The sequence below is a fragment of the Pristiophorus japonicus genome, chromosome 15, assembly GCF_044704955.1.
Source record: "Pristiophorus japonicus isolate sPriJap1 chromosome 15, sPriJap1.hap1, whole genome shotgun sequence".
In the NCBI taxonomy this organism is placed as follows: domain Eukaryota; kingdom Metazoa; phylum Chordata; class Chondrichthyes; family Pristiophoridae; genus Pristiophorus; species Pristiophorus japonicus.
This window is the reverse complement of record NC_091991.1, coordinates 21,411,917-21,426,543: the sequence shown is the minus strand read 5'-3', so window position 1 is coordinate 21,426,543 and position 14,627 is coordinate 21,411,917. Positions and strand designations below refer to the sequence as shown.

The following is a 14,627-nucleotide window of genomic DNA, read 5'->3' as shown; positions in this document are numbered from 1 at the left end:
AGCAGTCGTCGGAGGCGGGAGTGCGAGCAGTGGGGGAGTCCGGGGATCGGCTATAAAGGCACAGCAGTCATCGGAAGCGGGAGTGCGAGCAGTGGGGGAGTCCCAGGATCGGCGGAGCGGCCTATAAAGGCCAGCTGGTGCAGCTGCAGCAGGGAGGCAAAAAGAAGTAGAAAGAAATCGGAAGATGACGTCACAGCCAAGGGGGTAAGTGATTGGTGAGTAGTTTTTCTTTTACTTTTCTATATCAGTAAGTTACATTTAGCATTGTTATTGCCAAATTAAGTTAATCTCGGGGTTAAGTCATGGCAGGACAGCTCGAACACGTGTGATGCTCCTCCTGTAATATGTGGGAAGTCAGGGACGCTTCCGGTGTCCGACGACTACATGCGGGAAGTGTATCCACCTCCAGCTCCTGACGGACCGCATTGCGGCACTAGAGCTGCAGGTGGATTCACTCTGGAGCATCCACGATGCTGAGAATGACGTGAATAGCACGTTTAGTGTGTTGGTCTTACCGCAGGTACAGGTTACACAGCCAGATAGGGAATGGATGCCCAACAGGAAGAGCAGTGGAAGGAAGGTAGTGCAGGGGTCCCCTGTGGTCATCCCCCTGCAAAACAGATACACCGCTTTGGGTACTGTTGAGGGGGATGACTCATCAGGGGAGGACAGCAGCAGCCAAGTTCATCACACCATGGGTGGTTCTGCTGCACAGGAGGGCAGGAAAAAAGAGTGGGAGAGCTTAAGTGATAGGGGATTCGATTGTAAGGTGAGTAGATCGGCATTTCTGCGGCCGCAACCGAGACTACAGGATGGTATGTTGCCTCCCTGGAGCAAGGGTCAAGGACGTCTCGGAGCGGGTGCAGGACAGTCTGAAAAGGGGTGGTGAACAGCCAGTTGTCGTGGTGCACATAGGTACCAACGATACAGGTAAAAAACAGGATGAGGTCCTACGAGATGAATTTAGGGAGCTAGGAGCTAAATTAAAAAGTCGGACCTCAAGAGTAGTACTCTCAGGATTGCTGCCAGTGCCATGTGCTAGTCAGAGTAGGAATCGCACGATAGCTCAGGTGAATACGTGGTTTGAGGAGTGGTGCAAATGGGAGGGATTCAAATTCCTGGGACATTGGAACCGGTTCTGGGGAGGTGGGATCAGTACAAACCGGACGGTCTGCACCTGGGCAGGACCGGAACCAATGTCTGGGGGGGTGGGGGGGTGGGGGGGGGCGGGGAGTGTTTGCTAGTGCTGTTGGGGAGGAGTTAAACTAACATGGCAGGGGATGGGAACCTATGCAGGGAGACAGAGGAACATAAAATGGAGGCAGAAGCAAAAGATAGAAAGGAGAATAGTAAAAGTGGAGGGTAGAGAAACCCAAGGCAAAAAACTAAAAGGGCCACGTTACAGCAAAATTCTAAAGGGACAAATCGTGTTTAAAAAGACAAGCCTGAAGGCTCTGTGCCTCAATGCATGGAGTATTCGGAATAAGGTGGACGAATTAACTGCGCAGACAGCAGTTAACGGATATGATGTAACTGGCATCACGGAGACATGGTTCCAGAGTGATCAAGGCTGGGTATTCAACATCCAGGGAAGGATAGGCAGAGTGGAAAAGGAGGCGGGGTGGCGTTGCTGGTTAAAGAGGAAATTAATGCAATAGTAAGGAGGGACATTAGCCTGGATGATGTGGAATCGGTATGGGTGGAGCTGCGGAATATCAAAGGGCAGAAAACGCTAGTGAGAGTTGTGTACAGACCACCAAACAGTAGTAGTGAGGTTGGGGACAGCATCAAACAAGAAATAAGGGATGTGTGCAATATAGGTACAGCAGTTATCATGGGCGACTTTAATCTACATATTAATTGGGCGAACCAAACTGGTAGCAATGCGGTGGAGTAGGATTTCCTGGTGTGTATTAGGGATGGTTTTCTCGACCAATATGTCAAGGAACCAACGAGAGAGCTGGTCATCCTAGACTGAATGATGTGTAATGAGAAGCGACTAATTAGCAATCTTGTTGTGCGAGGTCCCTTGGGGAAGTGACCATAATATGGTAGAATTCTTTATTAAGATGGAGAGTGACACAGTTAATTCAGAAACTAGGGTCCTGAACTTAAGGAAAGGTAACTTCAACGGTATGAGGCGTGAACTGGCTAGAATAGACTGGCAAAGGATACTTAAAGGGTTGACGGTGGATAAGCAATGGCAAACATTTAAAGATCACATGGATGAACTTCAGCAATTATACATCCCTGTCTGGAGTAAAAATAAAATGGGGAAGGTGGCTCAACCGTGGCTAACAAGGGAAATTAAGGATAGTGTTAAAACCAAGGAAGAGGCATATAAATTGGCTAGAAAAAGTAACAAACCTGAGGACTGGGAGAAATTTAGAATTCAACAGAGGAGGACTAAGGGTTTAATTAAGAGGGGGGAAAAGAGAGTACGAGAGGAAGCTTGCAGGGAACATAAAAACTGACTGCAAAAGCTTCTATAAATATGTGAAGCGAAAAAGATTAGTGAAGACAAATGTAGGTCCCTTGCAGTCAGATTCAGGTGAATTTATAATGGCGAACAAAGAAATGGCAGACCAATTGAACAAATACTTTGGTTCTGTCTTCACGAAGGATGACACGAATAACCTTCCGAATGTACTAGGGACAGTCGGTCTAGTGAGGAGGAGGAACTGAAGGATATCCTTATTAGGCAGGAAATTGTGTTAGGGAAATTGATGGAATTGAAGGCTGATAAATCCCCGGGTCCTGATAGTGTGCATCCCAGAGTACTTAAGGAAGTGGCCCTAGAAATAAGCAGTTGGTAATTGGAAATTGGTGATAGAAATTGGTGATCATTTTCCAACAGTCTAACGAGACTGAATCAGTTCCTATGGACTGGAGGGTAGCTAATGTAACACCACTTTTTAAAAAAGGAGGGAGAGAAAACGGGTAATTATAGACCGGTTAGCCTGACATCAGTAGTGGGGAAAATGTTGGAATCAATCATTAAGGATGAAATAGCAGTGCATTTGGAAAGCAGTGACAGGATTGGATTCAAGTCAGCATGGATTTATGAAAGGGAAATCATGCTTGACGAACCTTCTGGAATTTTTTGAGGATGTAACTAGCAGTGGACAAGGGAGAACCAGTGGATGTGGTGTATTTGGACTTTCAAAAGGCTTTCGACAAGGTCCCGCACAAAAGATTGGTGTGCAAAGTCAAAGCGCGTGGTACTGGGGGTAATGTACTGACGTGGATAGAGAACTGGTTGGCAGACAGGAAGCAGAGCGTCGGGATAAATGGGTCCTTTTCAGAATGGCAGGCAGTGACTAGTGGAGTGCTGCAGGGCTCAGTGCTGGGACCCCAGCTCTTTACAATATACATTAATGATTTGGATGAAGGAATTGAGTGTAATATCTCCAAGTTTGCAGATGACACTAAACTGGGTGGCGGTGTGAGCTGTGAGGGGGATGCTAAGAGGCTGCAGGGTAATTTGGACAAGTTTGGTGAGTGGGCAAATGCATGGCAGATGCAGTATAATGTGGATAAATGTGAAGTTATCCATTTTGGTGGCAGAAACACGAAGGCAGAATATTATCTGAATGGCGGCAGATTAGGAAAAGGGGAGGTGCAACGAGACCTGGGTGTCATGGTTCATCAGTCATTGAAAGTTGGCATGCAGGTACAGCAGGCGGAGAAGGCGGCAAATGGTATGTTGCCTTCATAGCTAGGGGATTTGAGTATTGGAGCAGGGAGGTCTTGCTGCAGTTGTACAGGGCCTTAGTGAGGCCTCACCTGGAATAGTGTGTTCAGTTTTGGTCTCCTAATCCGAGGAAAGACGTTCTTGCTATTGAGGGAGTGCAGCGAAGGTTCACCAAACTAATTCGAGGGAAGGCTGGACTGACATATGAAGAGAGACTGGATCAACTGGGCCTTTATTCACTGGAGTTTAGAAGGATGAGAGGGGATCTCATAGAAACGTATAAGATTTTGACGGGACTGGACCAGAATGTTTCCAATGTTGGGGAAGTCCAGAACCAGGGGACATAGTCTTAGGATAAGGGGTAGGCCATTTAGGACTGAGATGAGGAGAAACTTCTTCACTCAGAGTTGTTAACCTGTGGAATTCCTTCCACAGAGAGTTGTTGATGCCAGTTCATTGGATATTTTCAAGAGGGAGTTAGATATGGCTCTTCCGGCTAAAGGGATCAAGGGGTATGGAGAGAAAGCAGGAAAGGGGTACTGAGGGAACGATCAGCCATGATCTTATTGAATGGCGGTGTAGGCTCAAAGAGCCAAATGGCCTACTCCTGCACCTATTTTCTATGTTTCCCCATTTAATGACACATCTATTAATAATCCTGAGAAAAGGAAAACCACATTTGCTCATCAGCTTCAAAGTCCACAGTTTTGTGCATTACTTCACAATACAAACATATCAACTCCATTCTACTAACCTGACCATATACCGGTTTCGCTTTTGAAGACACACAATGTAAAGTTTTCTGTAGAAATGTTTTCAAGTTGTCAGCCTCCCCATGAAGCTTTTTAAGATCATCAATATTGAGTCCAAGAAACAGTTCAGGCTCATCAAAACTTTTCTTTGCAGGTTTGCTTAAAGTTTCCTTCCCTTGACTTAGGTCAGTGTGCTTGAGATTTGGCTTCGTGAAAGAGTTTGATTCCCGAAATGACCTCCTTCGTTCCCTTAGAGATGGAGACTGCACTTCTTCATCTCCATCATTTTCTTCAGTATCAAGGACAAGTTTATCCTGCGTTAGATCATGGAGAGAAGGCTGAGTCACCACAAATGCACGCTCTTCCTCTATGCCAGGTTGCACTGCATTCCTTAACGCCTGCGCCTCTTTTAGTTTTTGAATCTTTAGCCGATACTCATACTCAAGTTGCTGCAAACGTTTTTTCTCCATTGCTATATATTCAGCAGATTGTTTCTTTAAGATTGCCGCATGTTTAGATGAGCCATCCAATCGGATATTCTTGTTAGACTGGAAAAAAAAAGTGTGTTCTTTTTAAAATCACCAATACTATTTATGTGAAAAATCTAAACAACACTGAAGTATCAAAGGCTGTAAGTTTATCGTAACTTGGCCCTGATGTCTGAAGTAAAGAAAATCAAATGGTAAAGAAAATCAATTTGTATTTAGTTTCATTAAAGAAACGAAATATAATAGAAAAATAGAGGGGAAATTCAGTTACAAACCCACAAACTCTGCATACTCATTTACTTGTTGCAAGCACATTTTTCAGGTTTTATTTTATTTGATGGTACAGTGGACAGTACACAAAATATTGCAGACTAGACACCATCATATACAGCTGGAATAGAGAATTAGATCTTTTGATAAACATTGCGAGATCTGAGCGATCAAGCAGGTTTACTGTGAATTTTGCATGACAGTTAAGTTTATTTGTAGCATTTTTAAAGTTAAAAACCAAAAATGAACCTTCTTAAGTACAAAGGTTTATATGTAGCAGCCATACACTAGGCATTAAAACTATGCGCTGATATATTACCGAGAGAGTTTTAGAGTATTTTTTGAAGTTATTTAAAAGGGCCTGATATGCAGATTTGATAAACCATTTTACTATTTAAACTATACCCCTAATCGCAGTGGTTCTGCAATTTGCCCATTTATATGAAAACATTTTTAACCAAATTACTGTAGGATTATAATCAAAGTCTTTGAACATATTTCAAACCTTGGTCCTAATCTGTTTTCAACTTACTACAAATGAATCTTGTTCACGTTTACGTTTTCCCACTTCTCGACTAGCAACAGCTTTCGCTCGTGCAAATTCTTCATATTTTACTGCCAAACTCTTCTTAAATTGTATTCGATGTTGTACTTTATGGATCTAAAAAGGGGGAAAAAAACTTCTGCCATTGTAGAAAAATTCATAATTACTTAAAATGGACACAGTTTAGTCAATCAAAAATGGCAATACACAAAACGTGAGAAAATTAGTTTAAGACTTGTAATGGATAATCTAGACTGACACACCACACAATGCTGAGGAACTGCTGCATTATTAAAGCTGTCAGCCAGGTGAGATATTAAACCAAATTCTGTTCCATGGTTCAAATGAATAATAAAGATCCCATGGAACTATTCAAAGAGGTGGGAGCTCTCCAGGTTCTTGGCTATGATTCTTTCCTCAACCACCACTCAAAAAATACTTAACTGGTGATTCATTTCATTCTGTGTGTAGGAGACTGTATAGGAGAATAACTGACTTTCTGTTTTCTTCACTCCTTTCCTGAAAGTAATATTGTTGCTGGGGTACATTGCCACAGGAGCCCTCAGGTACCACCCTCAAGTGCCCACCTATGCACCTAGACAGCAGAGCGCTGGCAGACTATTTGATTTGGAGGGCATTGCAGCTGATCTTGTCCTCATCTAATGACCACACTTACATTCCAGCAAAGACATTCCAGCAAAGTAATCAAGAACGGGAAACTGACTGATTTCCCATTCCCTTCCTACACCCGGGTCAAAAACCAATTGCACTACTGTAACTGTTGATCCAGGAAGAATCGCTTTTTAAACAGATCAACTTAGCTTGCAGAATAAAATTGAACAAAGCATAAGAAATAGGAGCAGGAACAGACCATACGGCCCCTCAAGCCTGCTCCGCCATTCAATAAGATCATGGCTGATCTTCGACCTCAACTCCGCCCTAGCTCCATATCCTTTGTTTCCCCTAGAATCCAAAAATCTCTATCTCAATGATTCAGCATCCACAGCCCTTTGGAGTAGAGAATTCCAAAGATTCACAACAGTCAGTGAAGAAATTCCTCCTCATCTCAATCTTAAATGGCCGATCCTTAATCCCAAGACAATGCCCCCTAGTTCTAGACTCTCCAGCCAGAGGAAACATTTGTCAATCCCCCTCAGAATCTTATCTTACATGTTTCAATGAGATCACCTCTCATTCTTCTAAACACGAGGGTATCGGCCCAATCTCTCCTCATAGAACCCAGGAATCAATCTAGTGAACCTTCATTGCACCGCTTATAAAACGAGCATGTCCTTCAAAACTAAACTTGGAACGCTTTAGGAAAGAGGAAGAAAAGAGGAAGCTCAAGAAAGCTATTATATTGCCGACCTGTTCTTGAAGCTTTTTAAGGAGCATTCTATTGGCATTCACAATCTTCTCCGCTGCCTGCAACTGTTCTTTATGCTTCATATATTTGGCTTCAGCTTGGCGTAGCGCTTCTTTCTTTTTTGCTTCTTGTTGTAGTAAGTTTGATAAGAGAGATTCATCTTTTGTCAACAGGAGACTAAAATATAAACAAAGAACACCAAGTCATAAACCCCAAGTTTTTTTTTTTAAGAAACAGAATATAAACACAGAAGAGGTAGAATTCATTGGAGTATTAGGTGTAGATTGTACATGAAGTGTGCTTTCAAAAACTTTACAAGAAGAAATATTACACATTAAAATGAAATAGATTCATTACCATGTTGAGGGAAGTTTATTTGGTTACCAAATCTCAAGTAAACATCATACTCAAAATAGGTTTTGGTTTGAAAGTGTTGAGGAAGCTGTACCAGCTGCTCAAAGATAGGAGATAGAGAATGGTTGTTGTAGTACCATTGTGGAAAATTGTGCTTTGAAATTTGAGACACCTACAATTTTGCTTGAATTTTCATGGCCCTTCCTGTAACTTATATGAAAGTGAAGTCCAAATTATTTCATGTTCTGCAGTTATTTTGAGTATGAGTGTATGGAATGAACTATGCTAGCCCTAAATACAGCAACGCAGGACTGTCGTTGGGAACCCTACAAAAATCAAACATGAAATGAAGGTATAGGTAAGAGTGCCTGAAATCCAGAATTCTCGGGACAGAGGCCATTCCGGATTTCGGAACGTCTTTCCGACGTCCCGAATCCGGAAACGCCCAGGCCGAGGTTCGGCTATTTCTGGATTTCGGAACATCTTTACAACGTCCAGAGTCCAGAAAACGCCTGGGCCGAGGTTAAAAAAGAGGTGGGGTGGGGTGGGGTGCGCAGCAGCTCCGGATCAATGGCTCTGGCAGCGGCGGGAAAAACCTGCATTGAAGACCTGCAAATAAAGGCGCGTTAAAGTTTTAATTTTTTTTTTTAATTCTTTTTCAGCGATTTAGTAGGCAAGGGTTTTGTGAATTTTTATTTTTTTGGAATTTTGGGGGGCGTTTCCCCCTCCCTAGGCCCAACTCACAGTGGGAATCGGTTTAAAACAATGTCGGGATATCAGAACATTTTCTGGATTCCGGACAACCCCGCTATGGATCGGCTCTGTGTCCGGATTCCGTAACTCAGAACATTCCGAGTTTTGGAACTCTGGATTTCAGACACTCAACCTGTATTTTATATCGAATTTCAAATTAGGAAGAAACACTTTTTAAATGCAAGCAGACCCAATGGAAACAGCAAATGAGCTGATTGGTGGCACTCTCACCTCTGTCATAGGTTCAAGCTGCTCTACAAGAACAGGAGCAGAAAATCTAGACTGACACTTCAGTGCAGTACAGAGGGAGGGTTTCACTGTCAGAGATGCCATCTTTTGGATGAGATGTTGAACTTGGGTCCCATCTGTCTGTTAAGATCCCATGGCACTATTTGAAGATAAGCCAAGGAGTTCTCCCAGCATCCTGGACAACATTTATCCCTCAACCAGCAAAACAGTGTGTCTGGTCATTTACATAATTGCTATCTAAACGACATCCTGGGAAAGTTTCTATTATTAATGCAAATTTGTTTGTCATGATTTTCTTGGTGTTCAGACTAAAGAAAACCTACTTAACCAATTAAGCACAAGCAAAACTTACTTGTGTTTTCTCAGTCTATCTTCAACTTCTGATAGTTGTTTACTGACCACAACTCTCTTTCCAACAGCATTTACTTCAGCATCTGAGTGAACCGGTGATGGACTACTCCTTGACAAATCCAATTTCAACAATCGCTGCTTCTCACGACTGAATAAAATCAAGACAAACCAATCAGTACAATGGCACTGTGCTAAGCACTGAAACTAATACATATCCTTCTGACAAACAGAAGACATGTTCTTAGACTTGGCAGCAAACACAAATAGAATAGATTTGGTACAAGTTTGTGGTCACAAGAATTAAGCTAGATTGTCCAGACTACGCCCAGACATTCTTTTATCTTCCGGTTTTCACTTGGCAGGAGATTAGTTCAATGACATCACTGGAGTGAGGAAATATTCAAGTTGCAGTAACTATCCTGATTAGTTTTAGAATTGGCTGCCGATGTCTTCTTTCATTCAAAGTTAAAGGAAAGTAAACAGCTTACAGGACAATATGTATATAAATTGAACAGTAAGATTGCAATTTCACATTCGCTAACTTAACGAAAAGCTGGTAACAAAATTCGATTTCTTCTGCACAAATACCTATTTAACAGTTATTGGGAATTAATTAGCCATAATTTCAATATCAAATGACAACGTTTATTCACAAAATTGATCTCAAACAAAGCACTATTAAGTTTAGTATTCATTTTTGTTTTAAGCATGAAATGAACAGAAACAAATAAAACAGTCAAAATCAATACTGAATATTTACCTGGCATTTTCTTCCTTTAAAAGTCTATTTTCTTTTTTCCCTCCTTCTGAAAAGCCACCTTTGGTTACTGCAGGATCATTTTCTTTCTCTGCTTTTAGTCTTGGTTTTGGTTTTGAGGCCTTTAAGAAAAAAATTCAACCTTTATACATACATTCTGTTAGCAATGAATGCCAGTGCTCAGGATTGAAACTCATATCCACTTTTAGATTGAATACCAAACACTCAGGTTAGATACAGCATGACAACTCTGATGGACTTACTCTGTCCCACTGTGTGTCTGAAAAGCAGTCCCTACTGCAAAGGTGTAATGTTGTGTATAGGATCATAGGATAGTACAGTATCAGAAGAGACTGCTATACTATCTGCCCGTTCTTAAAAATTAATGCCCCTCACTTGCCCCTTCTTCAAATATCTACCCACTGATCTCTTCAATTATTCCACTGTCTCTCTGGGCTGCTGCCTGTTTTACAGTCTCCACCCTCCGCTTGCCTTCCCTCTTCTCGCTTGAAACAACGTGTTTTGGTTCTAGTTTGTAGCAATCTCAAACATACTATTCAATTTATCTATTCCTTGAAGGATGCTCAATATCTCCTGAGCCTTCTCTTACAAAGTAAACAATTACATACTTTTCAATCTCTCCTGATAACTTAAGATGCCTTAAGCTTCTTTGCTCTTTTGGGAACCACCTCCAATGTCTGCATAATTCTCTCTTTGGTAGTGACTAAAATTGTATACAGAAGTACAGGTGCGGTCAAACACGTGCCAAGTACAGGCCCTCATTGCCACCTCCTGGGAATCAGGCTCCATCCCATCCCTATATTCAGTTAACTTTCTTTACTGTTGCTGCACATTGCATTGTTGGTTTTAGTGGGCTATCCAACAATACCCTCAGATCCCTTTCCTTTGTGCTCTGTAGCTTAAGCCATTTAGTTTACATTCCCTCGTCTTATCACTTTGTATTTGTGCATGTTACATATCATGTGTCACTCATCTAACCACCTTGTCAATCTATCCAGGTTCTTGTGTATATAAGTTTGTGTCTTCACTAATGTTTGAAAATGCCCTACCCCAGCAGCCCCCCCACGCCCACCAAGATTTGGTATCAGCTGCAAACAAACTGGCTTTGTTTTTGCTCCCAAAACCAAATAATGCATGTCCAATATAAACAGCATTGGCCCCAGTACAAATCCCCGTGGCACTCTGCTAGTGATGCCATGCCTAGCGACAACTCCATTTATAACTTTTGCTTTCACTAGTTTAGAGAATTTTCGATCCACCTCAGAAGCTTGCCTCCTATTGGATGACCTTCTATACCTTGGTGATTAATAGATTTTGTGACAGTATTAAAAAAAGCTTTGACTATATTTAAATACATCGCATTCACAGATGTCAAAGCTTCTGTCTTCATGAGTGGTACGTGTGTAATATGGAGCCCCAAAGGCCACAAAGTTAAAATCCAGGTTACCATTAATTTATTTGTGTCTTACAATATGAAGAGCAGGGGAGTTCTCCCCAGTGTCCTGGCCAAAATTTATCCCTCAACCAACATCACGAAAACAGATTATTTGGTCATTGTCACATTGCTGTTTGTGGGACCTTGCTGTCGATACATTACTGAAATGCAACAACGTCGATTAACCCTTTTGAGTGCCGAATATCTTTTGAACTTGCACTTTTTGTTCGATGCCAAACATGATGCGTGCAATATGGTGTTGCAGTTGTAATTTAAAATTTATCTACCAAAATCAGTTTTCCATACCTCCAAGCCCACATAATGCAAACAGGACAAATAAGCTAATAAGAAACAGCAGCATTAAGCCTTCGCTTTGAGGGCCGGATCGACAAGGCTTCAGGGAATGGGGGCCGGGGAAGGGGTGGTGGATCACAGGCTGGATATCCCTACCCTGCTGCATCAATCAGTTTTCCTTTTCAACTCCCACACCTGTCTTCCTTGCAGGTTAAATTAAGTTATCAATTCAGTGCCACATTATTAACAGATTGTACCGTGCATTTATCGGACATGATTGAAACAATCCAAATTTATGATCTTTATATTTAATTGAGCGATTGTTTCATCTCACTAACTTAGGTTATATTTAAACCTAAAAACTGAAGCAAAGGGACAGTGCGAAAAACCAACTGTGTATACCCAGTTCTAGCTGTAAAATCTTAGTTTGTGCACGTTTCCAGCAACGTTTTCCATTACAAAATGCTGCGTCCACATTTCGAATTGAAACTTGTCATGTAATTATACCATCCTGCCAGCTGCAGCACTTCTACTGGCAGGAGTGTGTAATTACAGCATGTCAAGTTTGCAAAGGCAGTTTCCATACTAAATTGTCACATGGTGGACTCTTGCACATTATATGCAATTTATCAGGCAAATGTGTTCTCATGTGGTTGTAGATTCAAGTCCCACTCTAGAGACTTGAGCACACAATCTAGGTTGACATTCCAGTGCAGTACAGGAGTGCTGCACTGTCAGAGGCACCTTCTTTCGGATGAGAGGTTAAACAGAGGTCCCTGTCTGCCCTGTCATGTAAATATAAAAGATCCCATAGCACTACTTTGAAGAGCAGAGGACTCATACCCAGTGTCCTGGCCAAATTTTATCCATCAACTAACATCACTAAAACAGATTGGCCTGGAGATTCCAGCATTCCCGGGTCCGTACGGAGTGTCTACGGACCCGGGAAGACATCGCAAAAGCCGCTTTTCAGCACGCAATGCGCGTGCGCTGAAAACCGGCTTTTTCAATCCGTCAAGCTGGAGCTTGACAGATCCTCCACATATCGGAAGCGAGGACATTTGCAAGGGCAAAATTGCGGGATTTACCATATCTTGCCCAGCAAATGTCCTCAAAATTCTTGCGCTTGATAAAAGCAGGTGCATAGCCTACTTTTACAGGCGCAAGAGTTTCAAAATATACAATATAATAAAATTACATTTAAAAACATTTGTAAAAACCATGCCCACTACGTTACATTTATTTTAACCATAATTTAAAAAATGTTTTAAAAAACTCGGAAAAAAAATTCTCAAGATATTTATTAACTTTAATTTCAATTAATTTTAATTGTGAGGTGTGTTTTTTATTTTTTATTACATGTATTTAGTGTCTTTGGGTTTTTTTCCTCATTAATAGCAATGTAATAAGAGTTCTCATTGCTACTAATGAGAAAACTGTGGAATACTGTACCTGATTGACTAAGCAGTCACACATGACTGCACCTTCTGTGCGGGAACCAGGAGGATGGGAGTGCGCTTCGCAGCGCGGGAAGAGAAGGCCTCCCCACCGGAATAGCAGTCTCCTCCCGGACCACCAGGTAAATTCGTAGAAATGTTTCAGGTCAGAAGCCCGCGGGAAGCCTCCGACCAGAATTTCAGCCCCATTATCACATTATGTTTGTGGGGCCTTGCTGTGGACAAATTGACTGCCGCGTTTCCTGCATTACAATAGTGACTGCTCTGCAAAAGTATTTAATTGGCTGTAAAGCACTTTGAGTACATCCTGAGATCTTGAGGAAACACAATAGTTATATACCCTACAAAAAATGTTTTACTATTGTAGCTATATGATTATGTTTCTCCACACCTCTGCAGATCTTCTGGCTTCTCGAATCATGGTCTCCAAACCTCCAAAGACACCCACATTTAAACTGGATTGCTCATTATCAGACTCACTATCGTCAGAGTCATCCAGTCTCACGACTACTGATTTGTGCCTTGGAATCTGCAAATTTGAAAAAAGCAAAACACTTAAAATGAGAACAGGGAAAATGCCAGGCTATGTTGCACTACACTGCAATTGATGTCAAGAGTCAATGTTACCTCTTTTTTTTGGACTGCGTGGCCTCTATCAGGTTGCACAGGCCATTCAAAATTCTGTGCAATCGCGGTTTTTCTATTTAAAAGCCGGCTCACTGGCTGTGCGGGACCTGCAGAGCTCTGCACAGCCAAGCAGCTTAAAGGGAATGTTGATCACCATATCTCAAATTTTTACACAAGAAATTTAAAAGGACTTACTAATTAAATTTTGCTTCCATATACCTCCCAGAGATGCACATTTAGACCAGTCAACATTTCAGAAATTATTAAGCCAAGAAAAACATGCACTAAATTAGCATTTCCACTTGTGGGGAAGAGCAAAATTAGAGGCCATCAATACAAGATAGTCACCAAGAAATCAAATCGGGAATTCAGAAGAAACTGCTTAACCCAGAGAGGGGTGAAAATGTGGAATTTGCTACCACATGGAGTAGTTGAGCAAATAGTATGGATGCATTTAAAGGGAAGCTAAATAAGCATGAGGGAGAAGGGAATAGAGGGTTCTGCTGATAGAGTTAGAGGAGGAAGGATGGGAGGAGGCTCGAGTGGAACATAAACACAGCATGGACTGGTTAGGCTGAATGGTCTGTTTCTGTGCCGTATATTCTATTTAACTGTATGTAATTTCCTGCCTTCACAGAGAAGCTGTTGAAACTTATACTATATATACCCATATGTTGACAAGTACCTGCAGGATGGACTTTCAAATGAAAAAATGAGAACTATTACACAAAAATCTACGGCTAAAATCACACAGAAGATCTATTCTATAACAACCTGCATGAACTTGGTTATTTTGTTTCAAAATTTCTTGCAACTTACAATACATCATCTGATAACAGTTTTCTTGCATTGAAGTGACTGAGGGTGTGAACCCAATGGTATTTTGCTAAAGGCAGTATTGCTTCCGTTTAGATATTTTAGGCCCCTTGCAAGTTAATAAAGTGGTTATTTTTTTTTACAAGTTCCAGCAGTAACTGAAACATTAAGTAGCGTAGAAAGGTTATCCTCCATGTATTAGATCTAAACCGACCCATTTTAACCAATAAATCAAAATGTTTAATACATTCCACTACCACAATCCCACCGTCAATAAAAAACATTTATATTAGTCACTGCTGAAAAGATACTTTGGAACATTTTAGTATTTAAAAGGAAGCTTCAGGAATCCAACATACCATGACATAATTGTACAGAACAGAAAACAAAATGAATGGT

General features: G+C 41.5%; 1 protein-coding gene across 2 annotated transcripts in view; it reads right to left on the bottom strand.

The window, feature by feature from the left end:
- LOC139280631 (zinc finger C3H1 domain-containing protein-like) overlaps positions 1-14,627 on the bottom strand; it is a 76,564-nt gene that overhangs the window by 44,212 nt on the left and 17,725 nt on the right. For both annotated transcript variants that reach the window (XM_070900203.1, XM_070900204.1), the window contains exons 10-15: positions 13,177-13,314; positions 9,582-9,700; positions 8,823-8,969; positions 7,117-7,291; positions 5,737-5,865; positions 4,449-4,994 (exon numbers count right to left, since the gene is read on the bottom strand). In XM_070900203.1, the coding sequence (XP_070756304.1) occupies positions 4,449-4,994; positions 5,737-5,865; positions 7,117-7,291; positions 8,823-8,969; positions 9,582-9,700; positions 13,177-13,314 (1,254 nt within the window). The remainder of the gene's footprint in view (positions 1-4,448; positions 4,995-5,736; positions 5,866-7,116; positions 7,292-8,822; positions 8,970-9,581; positions 9,701-13,176; positions 13,315-14,627) is intronic.